Source organism: Phoenix dactylifera, chromosome 8 (genome assembly GCF_051530095.1).
Source record: "Phoenix dactylifera cultivar Ajwa chromosome 8, Ajwa_hap1_PhDact_Kaust_v1.1, whole genome shotgun sequence".
In the NCBI taxonomy this organism is placed as follows: domain Eukaryota; kingdom Viridiplantae; phylum Streptophyta; class Magnoliopsida; order Arecales; family Arecaceae; genus Phoenix; species Phoenix dactylifera.
In genome coordinates this window covers 7824161-7844632 of record NC_143197.1, presented here as the reverse complement: position 1 = coordinate 7844632, position 20472 = coordinate 7824161, and the positions used below count along the sequence as shown (strand labels likewise).

Sequence of the window (20472 nt, the reverse complement as noted above, 5' to 3'; positions counted from 1 at the left end):
TCAGAATTTTTTTTTTAAAAAGGTTATGAAATTTTTAATGAAATCTTACCTTATTAGGTACCACATCGACAAAAGGAATGAATATTATATATTAGATACCACATCATAAATTACAAAGTAGAATTAGATGAGATCTCCAAATTAACACCTAATTCTTGTTTATAAATAACACATGTTGCTGTTTCTTATTAAATGTCAGCTGGTACCACATATTATTGGTGTCAGAACAAACAGAGTCATGATTTACAAACCTTATCCTTCTTTGCTATTTGTTTCTTTGAAGGGACTATCTTTTAGAACCCTTGCCCAATTTATCTAGATTCTATTAGGTCCATTTTCTTCTGAAAACATCAAATACAAATTTAAACCCTCATCTCATCAGAATCACCTCCAACCATCTTTCACATGACAGCAAGTATATTTGTCATTGTTTATCATTTTATCCCCTAGTGATGTAACTCCTATGCTTCCTTCAAGGCCAGCAATTCTTACAGTTTCAATTGTCTACTTCAGCATTCTCAATCCGCTGTGCCTAACTGCATTTGCACCCTATTTATTGCCTGACTTCCTAATTCAAACAGCATCATTAAACTGCCGACTTGTATGATTTTTCAAGTCTTGCCATGTAACAGTGACCATGCATCACTCTAAGAAACAGCATTACCACATCATTCACCACTCTGAACTTTACCAAATATGTCCACATCTTTCCATAATTCTTTAGCACAATAAATCCGGCATAATCAATTGATTACCTGGGTAATTCTTCAGTGCCTATTATTTCCTACCAGTATTTTTCATTAACTTTTTCTTGTGCTGTGTCTGTTGTGTTTCTCTTATCTGCCAATTTAGCACTGATGCTAATATCTTCTCCGGTCAATTTATGTGTGAATGTATGGTGTGAAGTTATTGACAGAGCTACGAGGCCCCACTAAAGCAACTTGTTGCACCCTCTTACCATGTTCATATAGCCTCAATAATTTCTCTGATTTTTGCATGACTGTTACAAGAGCCTAGGAAGGGCATAAAGTCCCAAAACATATTCAGAACATGATCTAACCAAATACACCTTCTAGACACTATCACTGTCCCAAGGTTAAAACCTGTTGGCCTAAACGCAGTAGACCGACTCTGTCCGCCAAAGGCTTGATCGTCTCGATTCAATGCCAACACCCATCACTTTGCACAGCTTAAGCCTTCGCAAGTTGTGCTATGATCAACTGCAAAAATCATAATGCTTATCTAACTTAACCTATTTATTAAATTTCGGAGTTGCATAAGACTCTGAGGCCCTCGAAAAGCACATGAATTCCAATTCAAAAGAACAAGCTCATGGATAAGAAACCAAAATCCATATCTTCCAATCTCACTTGACTCCACTGTCTTCATAATACCGAGCAGTTGATCATCTTGGTGAGCTGTTTCTTCACACAGTACAGAAAAATTACTATAACTAAATATGAAGCTTTTTTGACTTAATCAGGTTGATATTAGCCCAGGCTTTTTAGGCAGCTACTAAAAAGGCAGATGGCAGGAAAATCTCAATAGTCTTTTGATAATATGATTGCTCATCTGACTTACTATCGCTTTTTCTCTAAGAAAAAATAAAAAGTTGATATGCTATGGCATGTATTCTAACATCTATTACACTAACGTGGTCAAGGACTTAATTTCTTAAGCATTGCATGTCAAAACATGCATATGACCTTCTCATAACACAGCAAAATTTCAGGGTTGAAAATTTTAGGAGCTCACAGAATTTTTTCAAGGTGGCTTTGCAGCATCTTTTAAGAAGGAAAAAATATATGGCACAAGTCCAGTCACATCAAAATCAAGGAGAGTACTGATTGGCTGATGGCAATGCCATCCATGAACGTTCTCGCATGGTTCAAAGCAGCAGCACACCTAGTATTTTGCTCAAGTGAGGACACCATTACAAATCACTTGGTAGTTTGGTGTTTAGAAATGACAATGATCTATGCGAACAAGATACATCTTCCACAAATAAACTGATGGAGAGAAATGAGAATGAACAGATTTGGTAAACAAGATCATGATACATCTGAAAAAATTCTAGAAGTCTTAATGCTGAGAGTTTCATCAATAAGCAAATTAAACCAAGAACCATGATAAACCACATCAGCCCTCTTGCTTTATTTTAGTAGAAAACCAACAATACAGGCCTTTTTTTCTTTCTTTTTCAGACAATATGCTACTGATTCAGAGATATAGGCAATAGATCAGCAAAAAGGTTCTGTGAAGAGGGCATGATGATGAGAAAAAGAAAAGGTTAGCTTGAAACCACAGTTGCGCTTTCTTCTTCAATCTACCAAAATGGCTGCAGATCTAGTTATACAACAACACAATGCAAAGTATTTATACTAATGCGGCTCTTTGAATAATGTCAATCAAGGTTCGCCGTCTCAGTACCGGACCCCGTACCAGTGCCACACTAGCATAATGTCGGTACGGTACGGTACAGAATTTTTTGACGTACCAAATGTCGGTACACCACTTGTACTAGTACCGGTACCGAACCGGTACAATATGCCCCGTATCTCCTGGTTCGGACCGGTATAACAAACCATGATGTCAATTGTCAAATATACAATAAAAAAAATTAACTCTCTCCTGCAACAAGAGAAATTATAAAGATAATTTTTATATAGTGAAGAGACAAGTATCTGTGGAATCTTGAACTTCCACAAAGCTTGAGTGAGGGAAGCATAGCTCTAGCTTGGATCGTTTCTTAACTGAGTGAGCCGAACTCAAGCCAAATTTCAAACTAATCTTGAGCTAGCTTGCAAATAGCTAGCTTGCTTGCTAGCCCTAGTTATGATCTATAATAGTGCTAACAATTGAAAGTTTGGGCATTAGACAATTTAAGAAATTTACCTACAACTAATACACAAAAAAGTTCTTCAAAATATGACTTGATTATAGAAAGCATTGTTTAGAATATCCATTAAGGTACACTCTTGGATCAAAGGTCATGAAATTGAAAGTATACTTCAGTAAAATTTCCATATCAGTGTACCTTCCTCCATCTAAGCCTACCGAAGCGCAGACAAAGTGGTGATTACATCTTATAAACATGGGTGGTGGAATTTACTGATTCTGGCTATGAAAGATAGAACTGTATGAGTTAAAAACATGCACACAGAAACAGCTGAAACCAAACTGCGAATGATGCATATACGAGAGCTGAATAGATGAAACTGAATTCGAACGACATCTCCAATATTTTACAAAACAGAACCCAGAAAAAAAGAGGGGACGGATTCAAAGAAATGTACAAATTAATATGAAAATATACAGCACAACTAGATCTTTTCTTTCTAGACGATTCTGCTAATACAAATCAATACGACAAAATCATCAGTCACATAACAGGAGAAGAATGGAATTCATCCACAAGATTAGGCTAAGGTTTGTAGCATACTCTTTCAGAAAAGCCGCTTTCCAGTTTGATTGGGAACTCTTCTCTTGACCCTCTTCTTCATTCTTTCAGCCCAACCATGGAACACATTGGAAGCCTCAAACTTCCCTGAGAAATTCATCTTCTGTGCCAACTCATACAATACATCAGGCTTACCAGCCCTAGAGAAATCTGCAGCAAATTTATTGTAGTCTATCTGGGGAGCCTTCATTCCTTTGTCTATCATATCTTCTATATATTTACATGCCTCTTCTGGCCTTCCATGACGTATATGGCCTCCAATGAAGACAGTATAAGAATTGACATCAGGGCATATCCCCTTCTGACCCATCTCCTCCCACACAGCACAACCCATCTCATAATTATTTCCATGGAAGTAAGACTTCATCATCATATTATAAGTGTGAATTGTGGGCTCGAACCCGTTCTTGATCATCTTTTTGTAAATCCTTGTTGCATCTTCTGGCATGTTCCGATTGGTCATAAGTTTGATCAGAGCATTGTACGTCCGGCCATCCGGTGGGCATCCCTTCTCCTTCATCTCCCTCAGCAAGGCCGAAACTTTATCCATTTGTCGAGCATTTCCAAACCCAACAATCAAACAGGTATAGGTTGCAACATCTGGAGCACAGCCAGCAGCCAGCATTTCCTCGAAACAGCTGACTGCCAGATCCATCTTCCCAGCCTTGCACAGGTCCTGAATCAAAATCGTGTAGGTCCGGACATTTGGTCCTGGGCCTTTGGCTTTCATGAGCTCGAAAAGCTTGATGGCCTCCGACCTCCTCTGCCCCCGAATCAACCCTTCAAGCATCGTGTTGTGGGCAACAACGTCTGGCTTAAATCCCTTATCAAGCATCTCATTCCAGAGCTTCCCGGCTTCCACCAAGTTCTTCAGCTTGCACCACCCAAAGAGGAGCACTGAGTAGGTCCGGAGATCAGGCGGGTACTGATCCTTCATCTTCTCGAACAATGCCTGAGCTTCCTTCCCAAGCTTGGCTTTTGCTAGAGCTTCTATCAGGCAATTGAAACTCTCCAACCCTGCCTCAAAATTGTATCTTTTCATCAACTGAAAGATCCCAAGCGCTTTCTTCATTTCTCTAGCGGAGGCAAAGGCTTTGATCGAAGTCCTGAACGCCTCCATCGTCAAAAGCCCCTTTTTCCCCATCTCCTCCAGCAATGCCACCATGCTCTCAAACTGCCTCGTCTTCCCCAGAACGCTCAGCATCTTGTTGCAGGTGCTAGAGTCGTGGGCGAACCCCGGCCTCCCGCCGGCCCACCGGAAGAACCGGTACGCCGGCTTGTGGGCATGCCGGAACCTCTCGATGACATCGATCACGAGAGAAGGGCTGAGATCGACGCCGCACTCGTCCAACACCGCCTCCATGTTCCGATCCGAGGCGAAGAGGTCCTCGACCACTTTGCAGACCCTCTCCACCTCCTTCGGATCCGCCGGCTTCGAGCTCTCCTCCACGGAATCCGAATCAGATGATTCCGTGCCCTCCTCGCCGGAATCCGCGCTGGATTCGGAGAAGGCGGCGGAGGTGGAGAGGGATCTAGAGTTTAGGAGGGGCACTTCTCCTTGTATAAGAGGTGGCCAAGTGAGGCGCGGAAGGGGCCGCGGCAGAAGAGGCGGAGCTTGACGGCGAGGACGATAGAGCCGACGATGAGGAGGAGGATGAGGAGGACGAGGCAGGGGCAGAGAAGGACCACAAGGGAGGCGCACCGGCTCTCCTCCTCCTCCTCCTCCTCCCAATCCGGCTTCTCTCGGGGGTCGGATCGGAGCTGGAGGGCGTGGATCGGAGGGGGAGAGGACGGCGGGGCCATCGGGGGCGGCGGAGAAGCGGAGGAGGAGGTGGCCGAAGCGACGGGGTTGGGGGTTTCTTAGGAGCAGAGCCATTTGGCCGCCATTGATAGGAGGAGAAGGGTAGGGTTTTAAGGGGTTAGGGTTAGGGTTTTGGAGCGGGAAGGGGTGGTGGCCGCGGGGGGAAGGATAGGCGGCGGTGATGGGTGGAGATCTGAAAAGGGGAACGGAGAAAAGTTAGCCCCGGCAAGCTGATTGACGGGAATAGCTTAATAGTTCACTTGTTTTTCTGAGTTGGGACTAAAAATTACTCCAAGGTTCATAAAAGTACTTCGAGTATGATTTGAAGGCACTGCCCGACCAAGGGGGTGCAAAAACTCGTTTTTTTAGATTTTCGTTTTTTTTTCCACGACACTAAATTAATGGAAGGCTCCTAACTGCAGTAAAATTATGTTTAAGTTCGTTATCGGACCAGATGAGGTAAAAAATAACCGCTTCCGGCGAGTAAGGATGGAAGTAGATTATTCTTTTATCCAAACATATTCAAATATAAATAAAAATTTGAATATCCAACTAATATCTGTATTTATATTTATATTTATCAAAAAATAAATATAAATATAAATAAACAATTCATATATCTAATTTTATTTTTAATTTTATTTAATTTTATATAGCATCCGAAAAATAAATAGCCATCCAACATACTATTAACTTGATTTACCTTCTACTTAATAACATCTTTGGTTTTGTGGGAGTGAAGTTTAACTATGTAACTTATATCTGTATTTATATTCATATTTTTAGCATCTGATTTATTTATGGATCCATTTAAAATAAATATCAATATAAATTTTTGTATTAGAGTAAGATTTGTATTCGTATCTGTATTTATTAAATAACATAAATATAAATATAAATGTACAAACTGATCCGGTTTCGGCAAATCACGTGCAAGATCTGACCAACCAGTTATTTTCTCATAGCTCCTTAATTATATTTAAATTAATTTTGAGTTTACTAGCAGATCTACCATGAAAAATGAACTAATTCCGCCATCGTGGACAAGCAGGTGGAACCTTTCCAACCAACCGATTGGCCGTGTGTCGCGATCATAAACTGCCATAGATTTGGACAGTCCAACCGCAGGAATCTTTTGGTGAAATATTGAAATGGAAGACCAATTGGATTGGATGGACAAGGCCTATATTTCAACTTCCCAATGTAAATGAGAGCTGAGTTAATAAACAAATCCAATCAACTATATTTCAGTAGTTGTAATTAATAACCTTTTCGATAGGGCTTTAATATGAAGCATGCTGAGCTTATTGCTCTGATAAATAACCTCTTCGCTATCATCTGGCTGTTCATTATTCTAGTCTACCAAGCTTCTATAAGTATTTGAATTGGATAAGATCTAGTCTACTAGATTGGAACGGAATAACTTTTAACTCTTTTGCAGTTATAACTACATGATCGGGATGTTCGTTCCATTTAGGAACGGAATATTTCTATCATTGTAACTACAAGATTGAGACGTTCCTTTCTCTTAAGAGCTTATTTAGAAAATCCAATAGGATTGGGCTGCATTTTCTATAGAACTCGGATTGTTAGTCTGTCCAGCTTATATTCTTCGAAAGGCCTATTCTAATGCTTGCCTAAATCCTATCTAAATGATTGTTGGATTCAATTCAGTGACCTAAAGTGTATATTTCCATCAGTTGGATTTTTAAATTATCATTGGACATCAATTTTTTGCGAAAAGCTAGTAGGCTAAGTTTCTTGGCTTATCAATTTGCTTCTGTAAAGAAGCTCTAAGATTTTCATCTGAGACTCTTTTCATGTCCCCCACACCCTAATCATCACTATACGGCACTCACAGACACAGCAATAATCAAGTACTAATTCAGTTACTCTCCTGAACATCATCCATAACTGAGGTTCTGAACATGTGGCAATTCAATCAAAAAGTTCAGAAATGTAACTGGACTATAGTTTTAGTACAGCCAGTTCTTTGCTGCAGCTGCTTCTTATCATGAATTCATATAGATCAAGTAGGTGCTTCTTGCTCCAATAGCTTCTTGGCAACTAAAACCAAACAAGACTCTCGGAAAGAGAGGAGTCAGCGTTGATCGAACTTTGCCTCCTACCACCGAGAATTCTCTAAGAAGTGTTCTTACAGACCATTCATTAACTAATTTAAGGACCCCAATGGCCCCAAGGCCACAATAAATTATAAATCATACATTTTTGATAATCTGTTTATATACTTCAACTAAGCAAATATTAAATCTATCAAATGTTTAGAGGATCCATGCAGGCGTGTATTTAGTCCTCCATCGGCTATGTACAGGGTAAATCTTAGATATTTACATGGAGCCAAGAAATCTAAAAAATATCTTCTGGCTATCCTTTTCGGATGAAGTCTTGGGTTGTGACAAATGTATACGACAATTCTAGAGTAGAGTTAACCAAAATGATAGGGCTCCCTGCGCGGCGGGGGGGGGGATAGGGTAAATATTCTTGTTGAACTGAAATTTTAGTGCCATGAACAGTGGCGCTAACTGAAAGTAGCAAAACCTGACAACAGTTTAGTAAAACAACAAACTAGTAAATGCTTATGATTTTAAAGAAAAGTCCAATAAAATTTAATGTAGATGGGCAATGAGGCTGATCGTTACTTTTATTTCTCTAAAATGGTACCCATGAGACAAGAGTTAACAATCTGATTATTGAACACCATAAGAAATTTGACAATATATCAGGTACTGCCATCTGCTTTAGCAAGAGAGATTTGCAATAAGGGGAGGAAAATGGGAAAAAAAAAAGCCAGCTGACAATTATCGGTGGAACAAACCATGGCTGGAAAATTTGGTAGTCAGCAGCAGCTTCATCTATCTCTGTCTAGAGTTCATCCTGAAAACATGAACAGTAAATTGATAAATACACCCATAGATTTGCACCTTTTCAGATATTTTAATGATACTATAGAAAAACATCGCAGCTAAAAAAAATACATGTGGTTTCTCCTTGTCTTCATCTAGGTCTATGTCAACATCATCATCATCCTCTTCTTCATCCTAGAACAGAAAAATATGCCCAGAATGCAATTAAGTAAAACTGGATAATGCTTACAAATTTACAGAGAACACATCATCATGCAGAAATTACCTCTCTAATTGGATCAAACCTAGATTCCTGTTGGAAAACACACACAGACACAACTCACAAGTTATTGGGGGTTAATTAATCTAGGAGTAAGAAAAAAATATGTAATTTGCCACCTTTCACTACAGCAACGATAACAGATACAAATATATATAAATCGAATTACCAGACTCATACATTAAACAAATCCGAAAAGGTGAGAGGTCTTGGCAAATGCTAATAACATGTTTGCAGATGAAAATACTACACATTCAGATACCCATTCATCACTCACAGAAATTACTTTGGTTCATCAACTGCCACGACCAAATTATACTTATGCACATGTGAAGTTTTGAGGTCATTATTCCAGTAGGATTCCTCTCCTTTTTCATGGAAAAAGGGTTTAGGTCATTATAACTTCTAATAAGAGAATAATCGAGATAACCCTATTCTCAAAACACTTTAAATAAGATACCTCCGTTCCTAGTTCTCAAGAAGAAAAAAGAAACGAAGAAAAAGAAAATTTCGCTTCCGTTCGATGAGTCCAGATTATTTCATTACGCAGCAGAATGTAGAGCTCTAATTCTCTTGCGTGCGGGAACGCGCTCCCTTTAGGGCTCGTGGCGGTGAGCCCAACTGCAAAGAAAGCAGAGAAGGGTGTACTTATTCATTGCAGTAAATGTTAATCTTTTGGCGGGGTGAATGTGGAAGAGTGGTACGGATGGGTTTTTGACATTACATTATTTTGATTTCAAGTTTATCAAACATTGGATCCTCTATAAATGATGTAAAATAAAAGAGTTCTGGCCATTAGAGTAATCACATTGGTCCATATCTACGTGCATGTTAAATCTTGTGACCTGTCATTACTAATTATTTTACACAACAGATTCACATTATACAAGGGGTTATATGAAAATGTAGAATTTTTGGACAACCTGCAGTAAAGTTAGCCTACTTTAGTTGACGTATGATATTTGTACTGAATGAGGGATTATGTGTAAATGTGTAACTGTTTGGCGCAAGTCAGCAAATAGTACGGTTTGTGGACTTCAATTTTATTCTAATAGTTACACATCATGAAGAGTTATGCGTAAATGTGTAATATTTCCAGGCAATTCAAGCGCCAGCTTTACTACTTAAGTTTAATTATAATATTTACATTTATGAAGGGTTTATGTGCAAATGTGTAATTCTTCCTCTTAGTCGGCATTCCATACGTAGACTTTACATAAGCTGTAAATTTCCTCAACTATGAGGGTTATGTGTCAATGCATAATTTGTTATCGTAAGTCAGCAGATCTATTGCCAACTTTGGTTCAACTTTAAACAAGAGTTGGCGGTCTATTGCAGGATCAGCTTCTAATTTAAACTAATTCGGCAGAATTAAATCAATGTAATATGACGTTGGGCTCGAACCTAAACTAAAGTCGGCATTTGTGGATATTTGTTCAATTTCAAATCCTTTCCTACTTTCTCCCTCTCATAATGCCCCTATTTGCATCGTTGTTCTCTGTCTTAATCTATTAGTTTGGGGAGAACCAAGGATTGTCGAACTGGTACTGGGTGCCGTACCGGTCAGCGACCAGTCCGGCTCAGTATTGGGCCTGTACCGAGAGAAATCAGCCGGAGCCGGAGAAGAAAAAAAGAGAGTGAGTGGGGCAAAAAGGGAGAAGGAGAAGCCGCGGACGCCTGCGGAGGGCCACGGGGGGCTAGCGGAGGCCACAGGGGCGCGGTAGAGGCCAAGGCCGCGGTCGCATCCCCTGTTTCGAAATTTGAGAATTTTTCGAAATTTTTCGAAATAGGGGACGCGATCGCGGCCTCAGCCTCTGCCGCGCCCCGGTGGTCTTTCATAGGTGTCCGCAGCTGATTCTTCTCCCTCCCTCCCCCGCTCGCTCTCTCTTTCTCTTCGTCTTCTCCGGCTCCGGTAGCAAACCGGTTTCAAAGCCGGAATTATACCGGTAGGCCACCGGTACGGTTCGGAACGGGCGGAACCGTTGAGGACGGTTCCGCATTCCTTGAGGAAAACCCATCTCTCCTTAGCCCTCAAATCCTCGCTAAGTTGAAACCCCAGCATCAAACCCACCATCAATCTTTCCATTCTTGAATCCCAGCTTCAAAAATGCTGAAATGCCAGAGAATTCCTCTAGATCCATGGAGAGAATATGTAGGTCAGTGGAGAGAACATGAAGCCATTGACATCATTCCTACTATTAAGGCTAAGGACCAGGAATTTAAAGAAAAAAGACTTAAATCTGCCTATATGAGAAACATGACAAGAGTATTCCATAGTGAAAAATAGATGCAGTAATATTGGCCACCATACCTCCTCTTCTTTTCTTCTCTCAGCCTCATCAAATGCTTCCTTAGCTTCCTTCTCAGCCTGCAAATATTTTACACCTTAAGAGTGAACTACAAGCAAACATGATAAAAAGATTTTGAAAAAAATTGGAATGCTTGAAGACATACAGCCTTGTTTTTGCCCCAGGTTTCTTCAGCAAGCCTCTTTGCATATTCAGGGTCATCACAAATTAAAATGTTGTCAAACAGGGTTCCAGATTTAACCTGGCAAATATATTTACAAAGTTAGTAGAATGCACAAACAGTTCCGGTCCGACTTTGTCATAGATTTACCTGCCACAGCTCTATGCCCACATATCTCAAGTTGGGATAAACATAAATGTCTGGATCTTCCTTGTAATCTGCAATGAAGTGGCAAGTTATATTCCAGTTAAGTAATTACAGTCTTGACTAAATTGTTATCAAAATAAATATAAAATAACAAACATTGACTGTTGATATAGAGATAAAAACCTGGATTATCGATCATTGGAGGCTTCCATGTTCCCTTGTAATTGGGGTTCTTGATTTTATTTCAGAAAAAAAAAAGAAGAAATCATTAATCAATTTTTTTTAATCCTTTCCTGGAGTTGAGCTCTATAGTCAACCATATTTCAGAGGGATAAGGCTTAGTTTGTTGTTATTTCTGAAAGTAATTAGAGTTATTTGTTTTACCATGCAGCTAACAAGTTAAAATTGGACATATACCTTTCTTTTCCAGGGCCCCTTGTATTCAGGATTTGGCTTCATGGGGGCCTTCCATTCACCGTCTTTTTCATTGTTCCAGTCTTCTGGCTGCATCACAGTAAAAGATCACAAAGTCTTTCTAAAGTTTTTTTTTTTTTTTTTTTGTTAAAAAAAACTGTGAGGGTGTGAAGCTCAATCAGCCACCTTCTTAGCATCAAGATCAGGTATCTCCTTGGGGATGTCATCATAACCCTTCACCAATAATAAAAGTTTGTTAGTCCACACAGAAAAATTGTTTTTGTATTTATTTATCTTATAATACCTATAAAAGAAACTGCTAATCAAAGTTACCTACAGCACAGATTGGACATAAATGGATTCAAATTTAGAACTATTACTCTACCCTCATGACCAATATGCCAGGGGTATATAGAAAGAAGGATGTGTGCAAACTTACCCAAACTCAAGCCTCAATATATGTACAACATATTAATCAAGCGTGCAGAAAGAAAGAACATCATGTATTAAAAATGCCTATACATTCCCCTAGCCAGAATAAGTTATCCAACAAGTTAAACCAGATAAACAGCAAAAAGAGAGAGGAGCTTCCTAACTTCTGAACCAGCGAGAGAAAAATAAATACAAAACCTCTGGTTTCTTATGTTCAGGATCAATAATAAATTTCTTGTCGTCCCAATCTTCAGGCTGCAGGTTAGCAACAACAAAGCTGTCAGTAAATTTTCAAAGCAAATTATGCTCCTGGAAGTCTGAAGGATGCAAGAACTACTCATGGAAACTGTTCACCTTTTTGGCTTCAGGATCCTCAATTTTCTTTGGAGGAAGGATATCCCAATCAGTATATATGCTCCCTGATTCCTTCTCTTTGTTATCTATCAGAATACTGTATGTAGCATCCGGCCGGATGATGAGAGTGTATACATGAGTCAGCTGATCATTCTCACATGGCACATCCTTCTTATTCATGTGGTTCTTTCCATTTCGCGAAAGAATGGCATGAACCCTCTTGGTGTTCTGCCCACAGATGTCTGGTCCAAACATGACACTGGAATTTCCAATGCACGCATGTTTGGTGCAGCAAATTGTCAAGCCAAGAAGTAGGAAAGAGGGATTGGTGACAAGGAGTTGTATACCATACCTATAGGGCGTCTCACCACCAAACTTCTTTTGATCAATTTCACCACCAAGCAGCTTCATGTAGGCCCCGGCACAGCCGAATTTTTGCTCACGTTTCGCTGAAAATTGGAAAACCAGGGTTTTGTCTTTGTTATTGAACTCCGGAAACTCTGCTGAAATTGCATAGAATCTATAGTCCTCAATGGTTTGGATGCCTGCGCTCAAAGATTGAAAACCCAACAAAAATGAACAAACGAGTTACATTTGGATGAAAGCTTCATAGTGCAGAGTCAGTAAGTGATTTGAGGGTATAAAAAAAAAGATACCTTTATCATTTGGATCGCCACTCCAATTACCCGAAGTATGGTGCCACTCACCCAACATCTTCTCATCCTTCTTCCAATCAGATTTTACCCACCACTTCTCCCATCCATCTTCAATTTGAGGCAACATCAGTAAAGGAGAAGGAAACTAAAAAGCATCAACTCAATAACAAGTACTTTGGAGAAGTTATATAACCGGTTCATGTGATCTTTGTTTCTTTCACTACCCTCAAGATTCATGTAGTCAAGCACCAAATGAAAACAACCAACAGTGCTGAGCATACGTAAGCGTTGAAGATGAAATCATATAGAGTTCTTTGCAAATCTAACCAAATATTTTGTGGAGATTACATATTAAAACCTTTCCTTATCACTATTTAAAGGCCAATCCAGAAAATATCCATTTCTGCTAGAGCAAGAGCAGCAGGATCCGCACAATGCCAGTTACCACTCGTGCCTTTGAAACAACAATCAAAGAAGCGCATGACAATGGGCAATGAGGATTGTATAAATTTGGATGGGAGAGAAACGGAGAGACCCTGCAATCCTGTTTTAATTGGCCAGGCTTCTAATGGAAGCATATGACAATGTACTTAAATGAGGGAAGAAATGATTTGTTCATCAACTAGTTATGATACATATTGGAAGAGATCATAATAACTATTTTTTCACTCTGCTATGGAAAAGGAGTTCAGATCCTCTGTGGTGTGCATTATGCATTATGCAGTACTGTGCCGTGCTAGATAGCTACCATATCATTCATCTTGGAGATAGACAGATGCTATTTGTTGTAGGAATCCAAGCAAGTACTAGACAACTGTTTGTTTCCGAGATGGATGATGTGGCAGCTATTCAGCATTCTGCGATGCAAAAAATGCACCATAGAGGATCCTGGATTGAATAAAAGAAAGGATATACATGCTTAATATTTGATTCAGAGAACATTTGGGTCATAAAACATGCAATGATGTCCCTTAACACACATAGTAATGGCTTCTTCGGGTCTGCTAACTGCAATTTAGACAGATATTTTTTAGATCAAGTTGTAAATAGTGATACGAGATGTACCACCGGCGCAAAAAAAAAAAAAATAATCTTATATACCACATGAAGTAAAAGTTGAAAGCTCTGCTCTTTTTCTGTTCTTGTGCTCAATTTGATCAGACGACTATGACATGAATAATAAGTTTTAAATTTGCCATGCGACCCTGCTTACCACCATCAGTTATAAACAAGCAAATATTAAACCATACCGCCGAACTAAATACAAAACCCTGAACTCTGAACACGCTGAGACAGTCTAAAAATCAGCACATATAAAATAAGACACGAGTCATCCAATAGAGTGCAGGACTTCCTAAGCAAAAGCATGAAACTAGATGATTCTTGCCTTCTAAAAAATAACCAAGATTCCATAACACAATGACATATTCATCTAAACTACAGCTAAAACAGCAATTAATGCAAAGTACGACAGTTACAAAAAGGCATGATATCTTCAAAGCAGGCATCAATAGAGTTCATTTTTATTTTTATTTTTTAACTGATCCAGAAGCAAATAGTGATCAAACGGAGGAGTAGGGAACAGAGGAAAGGTCACAAGAGCCAGAGCGTAGTACCATTGAAGCGCTCCTCAAAGAAGACTTCCGCGGAGGCGAGCGGAAGGAGAGAAAGCACGAGGGCAACGGAGGATATGAGCGGCGACTTCCCCGAAATCGCCATCGGGCAAAGGAAGAGAACAGAAGGGGAGCTCTCTTCCGGAGAGAAGGCTCGGTACTAGGCTCCGCTGTTGCCAGAGAACGAAGAAGCCAGAATATAATATCGAGGTGGGAGCTGACTACGATCACCAGCCAGTAAGATTACCTCCACCAATATGACATTATTCACGCATGAAACTGCGGGTCGTTGCCCCGACGAAAATTCGTGCACGTATAAGTTTTTTTTTTGTCAGGGTGTTTTCCGTAAAATTCTGTTTCATGTCGAATCCAGGGATGGAGGGAGTGAAGGTCCACGGTCATCCAGCATAAGAGCCATCGCTATCCAAGCACAGCAGCTGCTACATTACTATCTCAAAAATATATCGTGATCTTCAGCCAACTGTTACAATCCAAGCAGTTGATCATCTGAGCTCTCCAGCTGCTTAGTCAGCTCGATGTCTTAATCGGGCCGATTCCTAATGGCAGTAGATAGCATGTAACCCGAGCCCTTTTCTAAGATAAACACAGGGGTACTTCAAAAATTCTCTTCATAGCCCTCTATATATACTTCCATCTTTAATTAATACATTGTCATCAATTTAGGGCCTGTTTACTACTGCATTATCTTTTGTTTCCAAACCCACGAAGAAAAATAAACTAGCCTGGACATTGCATGATAAAACTTTTTAATTTTCTTAAAATTGTCTGTACAGTCTATAGATTTTACGGTAGCTGAAATTATTGTTTTCAAAAAAAAAAAAGAATGAAAATAAAAGTAACGAATAGCACAAGTGCTATCTTCATCCATCTTCACATGGCATTTCACTAATTTGCGAGGAAACTAAAATGCAAAAAGACATGGGATCCAAAGGAGGCTCTTAGTTAGTTGTTATTTTTATTATAGTTAGAAATAAGAGAGAAATACTTTTTTTTTCTTTCAGGTGCCTCTCACGAGCCAAGTACAAGTTTATGAAGGCATATTAGCTTGCAGCGAGCATTACCAGCGAATGGCTGTTGTTAACTGGTTGCACTGGTGGTAGCATAATAGCTGAGACGGGTACTGTAGGTGTCTGTTCTCACGAGTATGAGGACTTCCCTGTTTTCCACGTTTCTCCTTTGTAAGCCGGTGAATGATATCAGTAAATCCGATGGGCAGAGGAGAGGAAAGAGGAAGGTGGCAGGAAATTAAACAATACATCATTCTGTCTATATTCTGCAACACCAAGGTAAAATATGGTGGAACGTTAACTACGGATACTGGGAGTTGGATTCATACTTCAAACGTGGTTTACTTCATTGAGAAGATGAGTTATCTGTGGACATAGAAATAGACGATTAGCGGACGATTTTTCATGATGGATATATCTTATTCGATTCGAGTCTCATGTATCTTCTCCGTTAACAACGTAATTAAACACTTAGAGAGAACACAGAAAAATTCAAGATAACGTTTGAATGTTTACATACCCCATAAAATATTGCTTGGCTTTTTAGGCTCATAGTGCAACTCATCACGTTAATGGTGTGGCCTTTGAGCGAGATCTGAAGTGCATTTATTTGAGAAGGGCTTGTCTGCATGTTTTCAGCTGTTAAAGACGCGATCTGTCACACCTTTCATGCATTTTGATTGATATGAGATAAAAGCCCCATAAGTAGGAGCAAATTTCATGTGCTTTGCATCTTTGTTTCTAGCTTAAACACTTGGGAGAAGCTCTCAATAGGTGTGCCTTCAATAAAGAAAACAGAATTATTGAGTTCCTTTTAAAATGCTGAGTACATACTTCCCACTGAAATGAAAGGTGAACACAGCAATCATAGGAATATAATGAAAGATGGGATTCAGAAAGAAGAGATACTTTCTTTCATCCCTTGAATTTATAGATGTCATGATGGTCATTGGCTTCATACAACTTTTTAAGATAGGACTCTTAACTCTAGAGTTAAGAATTCGATTCCAGATTAACTAGTTTCTAACAAGAATGAATTCAATTTCAGAAGAGCCTAGCAGTCAAGTTATAGGGTTACTTATGTTTCGATTTCTAGTCATGCCTTCCAACTTAGCTGGTCATGTATTAATTTGTCATGGTGAATTGGATTCTTTTCCATTCATCTATTATGTTATTTTGCACGATAAATCATCCTATGATGTACTCAGATGTGTATCCAACAAAATAGCAACTGCAGGCTTTTTTTTTTTTTTTTTTTTTTTTTTTTTTTTTTTTTTTTTTTTAAGATGGTCATCAACACTCGACAAAGGGCTAAATTTGAACATAATTTCTTACAAATCTTCTGCAGCCACCATGAGGAAATGGCTCTTTTTATTTGCGCCTCACCAGTGTCTATTTTTGTTGATCCATGGTGCCCAAGGGAGACTCCGTGGCGTTGTCCATGGCAGAGCCGCCCCAGCACGCCTTCCGCATGTTCTCTCTTTAGATTCACCAGAAAAGAGAACGAGAAATAAAACCTTTCAAGATTATGAGAGAAACAATCGTGGTCTGAAGCTTTACATATCTCGCCAAAAAATCACAATAAATGGATGCCTATGCGTACACAGCGCCATCTGTATCTAAATAAGATAAGATTCAGAACTAAGCTATGGATTTTTTGGGCGACATCCAAGAATAATGAAGAAAATTAAAGGTATTTTGATCAAAAAAAGAAAATTAAAGGTATCTAATTATGAGATCCCACCATAAAAGGAGGTCGTGGTTCATGAACTAATTCCAAGCTGATCATAATCATGAAATAATACCACACAAGGATAGGTTCTAGAAAGCTCATGGCATCTGACAGTATCAAATCCATTAAATTCTACTATATATATAAGAAGGCTGCAATTAATTCATTAAAATAACTTTTAAAAAATGAATTCATGAGTACATCTATCACTTTTATCTTAAAGTAAAAACTTTTTGACAGGACCAAAATCTACTCCACTTAAACATTCTATTGATTTCTAAGAACATTTCCATCCATGATCCATCATATATATACTGCTCGATCCTTAATTCCTTGGTCTCTTGCAGTGCATGTGTTAAAAACTCGCATACATGCAACTTAGAAAAACCTTGTTGACTTTATACTAAACTTGCAATTTAAGGGCTTATTAAATATGTAATAGAAAAACTTAGTTAGGGCTTCAATAGTTTCTATCAACGATTCAACATGCTCTCTGCTAACTTTTATACGAAGCTTGTCATGAGGTGCTTTTCTGAGGTGTAACTTTATATGAAGCTTGTAACCTACCGCTAAGTAATTTGTGACTCAACTACAGATCATTTTTACTCGACATACTCCCCCTTCAAGTTTGTACCACCTCATAGCCATATAAATGATTTAACTCTCAACTATTGGAAACTAAAAAAATAGTCTCTTCATCGGTCACATCTCTCCATGACATATTTCACACCAAGTAGGCAGGACTTACCCATTCATAAAGCTTGTATTTGGCAACTCAAAAGTAAATCAAGAATCAATTAGGCGAGCATATTTCCAAAGATAAGTCGGCGAATAAATTGCCGACTTTGCATTTCCCGAAGACTCCGGAATCCTTCCCGTCTTTCAACCTTCTGAAGAGCGAGCACGTGTCCAAACGGCTCCCTTCTGAAATATTGCCGCGTCTAACTCCTCCACCGACACGTGCCGTCGTTCGCCACACGTGGCGAGGCCGACTTCCTCCCGAGCGCGCTTCCTCAGCGACATCTCCCGTCAGCGACCACCCTTTCCTCCTCTCTGCTCCTCCTCTTCTTCTCTCTTCCATCTCTCTCTTATTCCATTACATTCTTGAGGCCCTCCTCATCCTTGTTTCTTTCGTCTTCTTCCATTAATCCAAAGGAATTCAGGCTTCACTTCTCTGCCATCGGAGAGGAAATATGAGCAGCAACAGTAACTTGGAGACGATGACGCTGCTGGACGAGATCCGGAGCCTGGAGAAGGGATGGCTCTTCGACTTGGGCCACCCCCTCCTCAACCGCATCGCCGAGAGCTTCGTCAAGGCCGCAGGGGTATTCCCGTCTTTTTACCGTTTCCATTTCATTCCCCTCTCCCGTCTCGCTCGCATCGGAAACGTGACAACGTCGGTCCAGAACTGACTTTGATGACGGTTTTGCCCTTCCAGATCGGCGCGATCCAGGCGGTCTCGCGCGAGGCGTACCTCACCGCGGTGGAAGGTACGTTGCTTACTCGCGCCGATTAGTATCCGAATCGAGCACCCCTCGATGCGATGTCTTCTTGCGTTTTGGTTTCAGGTGCCGGCGCGGATCCTGCTGCGATGCCGGATCTGACGAGCAGCAAGAAGCATAGGTTTTCCGATCTGGGAGGTAATTTTAGAGGGAGAGAATAAGAGAGGAGTGCTGTTTGTTATTAGGGCATGGTATTGAGAGATTTAATTTTGCTGATACTGGTCTCGCTTTGCAGGAGAGAACTGCAAGAAGTCACTTGAAGCAATGGTGAGAGGATGGAGGATTAGTGATCCCTTTTTTTATTAAAAAATCTTATCAGTTATCTTACTCAGAATATCTACTTTTAATAATATGGACTAGTGCTTGTAAAATGAGATTCTTAGATAAATTTCATTGATATTTTTGTTGTCAGAGTCTTATTGTACGTGTGGTTTCAGGTAAAGAGCACCGGGAAAGAGTCATTCCAATGGGGTAAGAAGTAGTTAATTGGTATGGTTGTTGTGGATCTACAATTGTTATTCACCAGTGAAGCTAGGAGTTTATTGCAGGAATGGCTGCTGGCATGTATTCCGGTCTAACTTATGGCTTGAGGGAAGCTCGAGGATCTCATGATTGGGTTAGTTTCCAAGCTTCCATTTGCTTATTGCTGTTCATTTTTGGGCCCAAAATTCCCTTCTATGCTCAAATCTTGGAGTTTTCATGAATCTAGAATGGCTAGGGAGCACGATTCGCTGCTTAATGAGACTCTTTGCATGTCCGATAAAATTATATATATATAGTCCACTAAATATCTGCATGAGAAAGGACACAGGAGAGTGGTCCAGTACGTAGTTGGATAACTTTCTTGAAATCTAGTTTGAGGAGACGATGGTCTTCTGTAATGCAAGCCTGTTCAGTTTTGATTAAGATTATGCTTACATAGCTGCATGATAATTAATTAGTTTAAATAAGCCAAGAATAGTAACCTGACATCCAAATCTCGATTCTAGTTGTCAGCTTTGAGTGGGTAGTTTGCAAACCACCAGAAATCATAATCTAACAGGCTGAAAGTTTAGGGTCATTCATGTGTGAGGACTTGAGGATACTAGTTGCCACTCCTCGGAGATTGCCGCTGCTCTTGTTTCCTAGAGGCTGGGCATGAGATTTATTTGTTTCCTAAAGACTGGGATTTGAGACTTCTCAGTGTATCTTATGCTGCATAGTTTGATGGTGCAATTGCCATGTGTTTGCTGCTCTTTGCAGAAGAATAGTGCAGTTGCCGGAGCAGTCACTGGAGCTGCATTGGCTCTGACCTCTGAGAACACTTCTCATGAGCAAATTGTTCAGTTTGCAGTCACCGGGGCTGCACTTTCCACCGCTGCAAATCTACTTAGTGGCATATTCTAAAGCTGGCAATGAAGTTATCTGGATTTAGTCCCGATGTTGCAGGGTCCGGAATTCGCTCCAATCAAGGCTTGATGATGTTTTGTGGGGGAACATGGTGGTGGAGTTTTTTCTTTCTTCTTTTTGTTTGAGTAGGAGCATGGTGTACTTCTCTTTTTTTCCACTTGCAGTGTTCATAAATCAGGTGACTGGAATTTGTTTAATTCTTGTTCTCTTCGGTTGTAATGGGAGCTCGGATCGATTTAACTCTTCCACCACCCAAAAGCCATATCTGTTCTATTTATAATGCTCTAGTCCTGGCTAGAGAACATCCTCCGTGCTCAAGCTTTCAAACCAT

The 20472-nt window shown here is 39.8% G+C and overlaps 3 protein-coding genes across 3 annotated transcripts; 1 reads left to right on the top strand and 2 right to left on the bottom strand.

The window, feature by feature from the left end:
• Window positions 1–3170: 3170 nt before the first annotated feature.
• LOC103700962 (uncharacterized) lies at window positions 3171–5630 on the bottom strand. Its single transcript, XM_008782870.5, has one exon. It carries the CDS (start codon window positions 5334–5336, stop codon window positions 3447–3449), a length of 1890 nt encoding a protein of 629 aa, XP_008781092.1. The 5' UTR covers window positions 5337–5630; the 3' UTR covers window positions 3171–3446.
• A 2264-nt stretch (window positions 5631–7894) lies between these two features.
• Window positions 7895–14666, bottom strand: LOC103700964 (calreticulin-like). Its single transcript, XM_008782872.6, has 14 exons — window positions 14494–14666; window positions 12878–12985; window positions 12574–12766; window positions 12222–12480; window positions 12066–12122; window positions 11622–11669; window positions 11439–11525; window positions 11205–11253; window positions 11025–11092; window positions 10860–10955; window positions 10717–10773; window positions 8412–8438; window positions 8258–8320; window positions 7895–8156 (listed from the first exon to the last, which is right to left on the bottom strand). Exons 1-14 carry the CDS (start codon window positions 14594–14596, stop codon window positions 8145–8147), a joined length of 1227 nt encoding a protein of 408 aa, XP_008781094.3. The 5' UTR covers window positions 14597–14666; the 3' UTR covers window positions 7895–8144.
• Window positions 14667–18269: 3603 nt separating this feature from the next.
• Window positions 18270–20338, top strand: LOC103700963 (outer envelope pore protein 16-2, chloroplastic-like). Its single transcript, XM_008782871.6, has 7 exons — window positions 18270–18575; window positions 18689–18740; window positions 18819–18890; window positions 18988–19019; window positions 19190–19223; window positions 19301–19368; window positions 19995–20338. The coding sequence occupies exons 1-7, from the start codon at window positions 18444–18446 to the stop codon at window positions 20136–20138; spliced, it is 534 nt and encodes a 177-aa protein (XP_008781093.1). The 5' UTR covers window positions 18270–18443; the 3' UTR covers window positions 20139–20338.
• The last annotated feature ends 134 nt before the right edge of the window (window positions 20339–20472 follow it).